This window comes from Amphibalanus amphitrite, unplaced genomic scaffold (assembly GCF_019059575.1).
Source record: "Amphibalanus amphitrite isolate SeventyFive unplaced genomic scaffold, NRLGWU_Aamphi_draft 000016F_arrow, whole genome shotgun sequence".
NCBI lineage: Eukaryota > Metazoa > Arthropoda > Thecostraca > Balanomorpha > Balanidae > Amphibalanus > Amphibalanus amphitrite.
Genome location: NW_024881512.1, coordinates 371,037 through 376,196, shown reverse-complemented (window position 1 = coordinate 376,196; position 5,160 = coordinate 371,037). Strand labels below are relative to the sequence as shown.

The 5,160-nt window shown below is 45.5% G+C and overlaps 1 protein-coding gene across 1 annotated transcript; it reads left to right on the top strand.

Moving 5' to 3' along the window:
- Positions 1-876: 876 nt before the first annotated feature.
- Positions 877-3,831, top strand: LOC122386945 (putative hydroxypyruvate isomerase). Its single transcript, XM_043376697.1, has 5 exons — positions 877-1,198; positions 1,465-1,576; positions 1,969-2,135; positions 2,509-2,628; positions 3,013-3,831. The coding sequence occupies exons 1-5, from the start codon at positions 979-981 to the stop codon at positions 3,198-3,200; spliced, it is 807 nt and encodes a 268-aa protein (XP_043232632.1). The 5' UTR covers positions 877-978; the 3' UTR covers positions 3,201-3,831.
- The last annotated feature ends 1,329 nt before the right edge of the window (positions 3,832-5,160 follow it).

Below are 5,160 nucleotides of genomic sequence, written 5' to 3'. Positions count from 1 at the left end.
ACCCCGCCCGCCACCGGCCGCCCGGTCCCGGGCCCTCGGGGCACGGGCGGTCGGCGCCCTCCGGACAGGGGCGAGCCCAGGCAGAGTGAAATGGTCGCCGACGTGAAATAGGGAGACTCGATCAGTGGCGCGCTCAGTTGTTATTTGATGACGCAAGCCGAACAACTTGTAAAAAAGTATGCATGAAAAAGGGTCCCAACGCCCTACAACCCCAAGTCCCAACGTAACTTCAGAGACGAAGTCAGTGTCAGTCAGTCAGTCAGTGATATGAAATGAATAGATGTGATTACTTACGGATCCAAGATCTGAGGCAGTCGGCTCGTTGATGAAATATCGTAGTTCTGATGCGTCGAATACCGCGCTGAGCGCTTGCTGAAGAGGGTCGGACCGAGCCATCAAACGAGCTGATCAACACTGAAGGCGTCCATCTGAAACAAATTGAAAGATCCTTGATCCTCTAAAGAGTTTTGTTGAGGATGAATAAGTGATAACAGATAGCTAAGAGTTTCTTTGTGCCGCGGATTGATTGCGTGTTTTCTGTAGTCAACACAATCTTAAGCACGTAAAACAATTTGAGGGCGTTGACTTGTTTCAGTCGTAGCGCGTCAGAGACAAAATAGGGTTTAAAGTAAAGTTCACATCACCGTAAAATTTTTGGTATCAGTAAAATCTGTCTGGTTATCTTTGTATATATTTTTAAGGATATCAACGATTGCTTTGATTTTATTGAGACTTAACAATCAAATAGAAAAATCCTTTCTAAATTTCATCCTGATATTGCCTCTTTTTCACTCTTTTGATTCTTTTTTAACTTTCAAGATATGCTTTATTGAAAATTAAACCAATGTAATTTTGTGGTATGAACTAGACCTTATTACATCATGGTGAAAGAAAATAAACAAAGTACACGGATGGGTGTGTGACGATAAACAGTTCAGCCAGTTTTGGAGTGGTTTGGGCGGCTGTTTTCTGCAATTCATGCTTATAACTAGAATCCTGAAGATGCCTCTCAAATTCGCTTCAAATATATCATTTATGTTTAAAGAGGCTGGTGATATTCATCTGAGATATGCTGCGGCAAAGAAAGTAGGTTTTGAAGCTGTGGAATCTGCCTTTCCTGCTGGGTTTACTGCAGATGAAATTCAGAAAGCCAAAGAAGCTTCTGGTCTGCAACAGGTTCTTTTAAACATCTTTCCAGGTAAGAACTATGAGGGAGCTTCAAAAGAGCCAGCATTCCGTGTCAGTTAAATTGTGGATAGTACCAACTGGTTAGGTAGGTACCTACCTTACTGACCTTTTGAAGTGTTTTCTTAAATGGTGTTAAAGCTGATGATTGATATAATTGATCTTCAAATGATGATTTTATTACCATCATGGTTGAAAATTCATTGTATAAGTTGTGTTTATTTTTTGCAGCATCCCTGTTTTTATTTAATGCTAATCAACATTGACCATTTGTTTCAGGGGATTCTGAAGATGGAGCCAAGGGACTTGCTGCCATTCCTGGGGCAGAGAAGAAGTTCAGAGACAGCCTAGAAATGTCAATCCAGTACTGCAAATCACTTCATTGTAAAAAGTAATAATTGTTCAAATTGTTTGCATGATGATGAGCATGTTAATGGCTGATTTTTTATTGCAAAATGCAACAAAAGCATATTTAATGCTATACAGTGTTAAAAGATGGTTATGTAATTTATGAGCAGCCCCAGATGATATTTTTTCATGGTAGAAACTCAAAACTGAGGTAAATGTCAGACCAAAGAAAAATTTTTGATCAGTCTTGTATGGACATCTGCTATCCTGATCAAGCCATCTAATTCATCAGATTTTCTCAAAATTGTATAGAAAAGATAAGCCCTAGTCCTTTGACCTTTATACCTACAATGTATGTGATGTACCTACCTAGCATTAACCCATAACCTTCTCTGTACCCAACTGATCTGTACCCTGCTGTCGCTGTCCACCCAGGCTGCACATCATGTCGGGGGTGGCCACCCGAGAGGCTGGGGCAGACACTTACGAGAGGAATATCCGGCTGGCTGCGGACCGGCTGTCCCAGGAGGGTATCGTCGGCCTGATCGAGCCCATATCACCACAGGCCGTGCCAGGGTACTTCCTGAATGACTACGGATATGGTGAGGTCTGAGGACAACTATTTATGGGAGGAATAATCTAAATCGTTTGTCAGGTTCGATAATGATGAGCTGTTCTTTTGTTGTTTGGGGTGTGACTGGTATTATCTCATTAGTTATTTCTATGTTTGATGTTTACCTTCAGCTGAAATCTCTTTTACCTGATGCATTTTAAGCCTAATTGTTCTAGCCTACCTGCATGGCTTTCCAAGCCTGTTTCTTAAAGCAGGCTGGAACCGTTTTTTCTTCTTTATTTTAAACGTACCGTTAAAACATTACGAATTAAACCCAACTACAGTTACACCGTTCACCGCTTATAACGCCACAGTACGCTATCGCGATCGGTCTGTTTCACCGATCGGCTGCCACCCGACAGCGCTGGACCTGGTGAAGAGGATCGGCAGCGAGTCCCTGCGGCTGCAGGTCGACCTGTTTCACCTGCAGAACATCGCCGGCAACATCACCAACAACCTGAAGGAGCTGCTCCCCTACACCGGTGGGTTTTGTGCCGGTCCATCCCTCTGTGCGGTCAGACTGTCACTCGATCGGTTGACATCCATTAGCAAAGGCGCCGATCAGCCCGTAGTAACCGTCCGTTCAAGCAGCCCGTATTTTAACTGCAGTTTCCCTTTTTCGGTCCCAAGGAAGAGTGAGGTAAATCTAAAGAATCAAACACTTATTTTAGTTTCAAGCAATATGTATATTATCTGTTGAAATATTTTAGAGAAGTTGTGGGGCTTATCAGTCAGCTTCCCAATTATTTTTTGCTTTGTCGCATTAATTTAAGTCGTCAATATTTGCGTAATAAAACTAATTTATGAACCCATAATTTGTTTAGTCTTTGACCACTGGTTCTGACGTTGACCCGGCGCCCGGTCAGGTCACGTCCAGCTGGCTCAGGCGCCGCACCGCCACGAGCCCGGCGTCCCCGGCGAGCTGGACTTTGGCTACGTGCTGCCGCTGCTGGAGCAGCTCGGCTACAGCGGCTGGGTGGGCTGCGAGTACGTGCCGAGCACGTCCTCTGAGGAGAGCCTGTCCTGGGTGCGGCGGCTGGGGTACTCACTGTGAGAGCGTCTCAGCCCCGTCCGGCGGGGACAGGATGGTGTGAGAGGGTAGTGGGATAGAGGGGTAGGGTTGTGCGAGAGGCCAGTGGATTTGATGGGCTCTGTTATGCAACGTACTATGAGCCGATACAACCGTAGGCTGATTTAGTCAGGTCAAAGTGTCTGTTACGGGACTGGCGTGGACTCCTGTGCTGTGTGATCGAGAGGCCGTTACGTACCAGTGATACACCACTGCCGTTAGTGACGGCTGTACGTTGTTTCTACATACTCTGTGCTGTACTGGCCACATCAGAGCAGCAGCGGAGGACGGGGCTCGCCGTCTGTCACGTGCTCGACCGTATCGGGTGAGTGCAATGGATATGTCCGTATTAGGGTCAGTTGGATTCCTGGCATTACAGGAGTGGAGCGTTGTTGTCGCTCGCTCGGCGACCGTTTCTGGATTTCGTGTCTGGTTTCCTTTGATATACTTTTTGTCATTGAGCAACCAGATACACCATAATCTCAGTGTGATTGGACATAACCTGCCATAATGGGAGTGGGGACGGTGGCTCGCCGTTCTGGGAGTTTCAGGAAACGTAAACATGTTACTTACTTACTGGGACTGGTGTCGATTTTTAATAAACGCTTTTGCTACATATGTTTTTGTGCTGGTTTCGGTTACTGATGTATTATTTATTATCTGCGTCAGTGCACGGTATGCATATTTTAGTTCGGGCAGTGAGCGGTGCCGTATATCAACTATGCACACTTCGGATAACATCGCAGCATCGGAGCTGTGCGGAGCATTACCCGAGTTGTGGGTAATTGAATCAAAGTACCGTATTACCGAAATGTATTGTTTGCACTATATCCAGAACTAGTTTGTGGGTGGTGGAATGATGCCTGTGGCTGGTGACACAGTGGGAATGGAATGCTTGAATTATTAATGACGCGTACAATGTACATACTTACTGATGATGTTGCGATTTAATGAGACGTTGAGTATTCAAGTGCTCATTGATAAAACAGGGTGGTTCCCTTGTGTCTGTGTGCATTATTAACCAACATCACTTCCTCAGTCTTTTTATGTAGGTATTGTTATTTGGATAATTATAATTATACGAATGTTATAATAGGAAGCGAAGAACTATTTCTTACGACGGCTGAGTAAACGGTCGCGACACGAAACTTTTGTCGGCACCGTCAGGCGATTCACCGCGCCTAAGAGTGATGAGACTGATCAGATATCTCCTGGGAGCCCGCATTTCTCTTCATATGTGATCCCGTGAATGTTACAACCAGCTGTCAACCATTCCAACCACAGAACTGATGGGTATTATATATTTGTTGTAAATGTACCATAGGCGGCGGAACGGGGAGGGCACCGTGCCCCCTTTGATTTTGGCATTTTAACATTGGCCCTATTGGCGTTGCATGGAAAGAATGGGACCAAAAGTCGGCAGTGCCCCCCCCCCCTTAATTGAAGGTGTTCCGCCGCTACTGAAATGTATCCAGCTCGGGTGAAAGATATACGGACTATCGTGCAAAGCTATTGACAGCTTTGTCTCAAAGGTAACGATCAAAGTCATAACGAAGTGCAATAAGCACGCCACACGATAACTACCTAAACGGCAATCCCATTGCCCGTAAGTCGTTTGGTTTTTTATAGAGCAAGGCCTGTCTAAGTGTCCAAAGGTATCTTTTTTGCGCAACCGAATATTGCTAGACCATACGGCCGACAAACTGAGCACTGCGCAGCCGTCCGTAGGTATACGCAGTGTCATGGTCCTTGTATGCCAAAGCAAAGTTAATCATTTGACGTCTGTGTGGCGGCCCAACGGATGACTGTGACAAGTAGAGGCTGGTAGCGAGCGCTTACATCATGCGCTATTATCGGTGTGACGGTGCTGTTTATTGCTAACATAGCTCCATGGATGATGAGCACTGAGCAGTGGTCTGATTCACTGACTTCGCAATGACGCCTC

Excerpts from the sequence above, each read along its gene's own strand:
- LOC122386945 (XM_043376697.1), top strand. The coding sequence starts at position 979 with ATGCTTATAACTAGAATCCTGAAGATGCCTCTCAAATTCGCTTCAAAT. Across the intron at positions 1,577-1,968 it reads AAATCACTTCATTGTAAAAA|GCTGCACATCATGTCGGGGG; the intron begins GTAATAATTGTT and ends CTGTCCACCCAG. Across the intron at positions 2,136-2,508 it reads CCTGAATGACTACGGATATG|CGCTGGACCTGGTGAAGAGG; the intron begins GTGAGGTCTGAG and ends GCCACCCGACAG.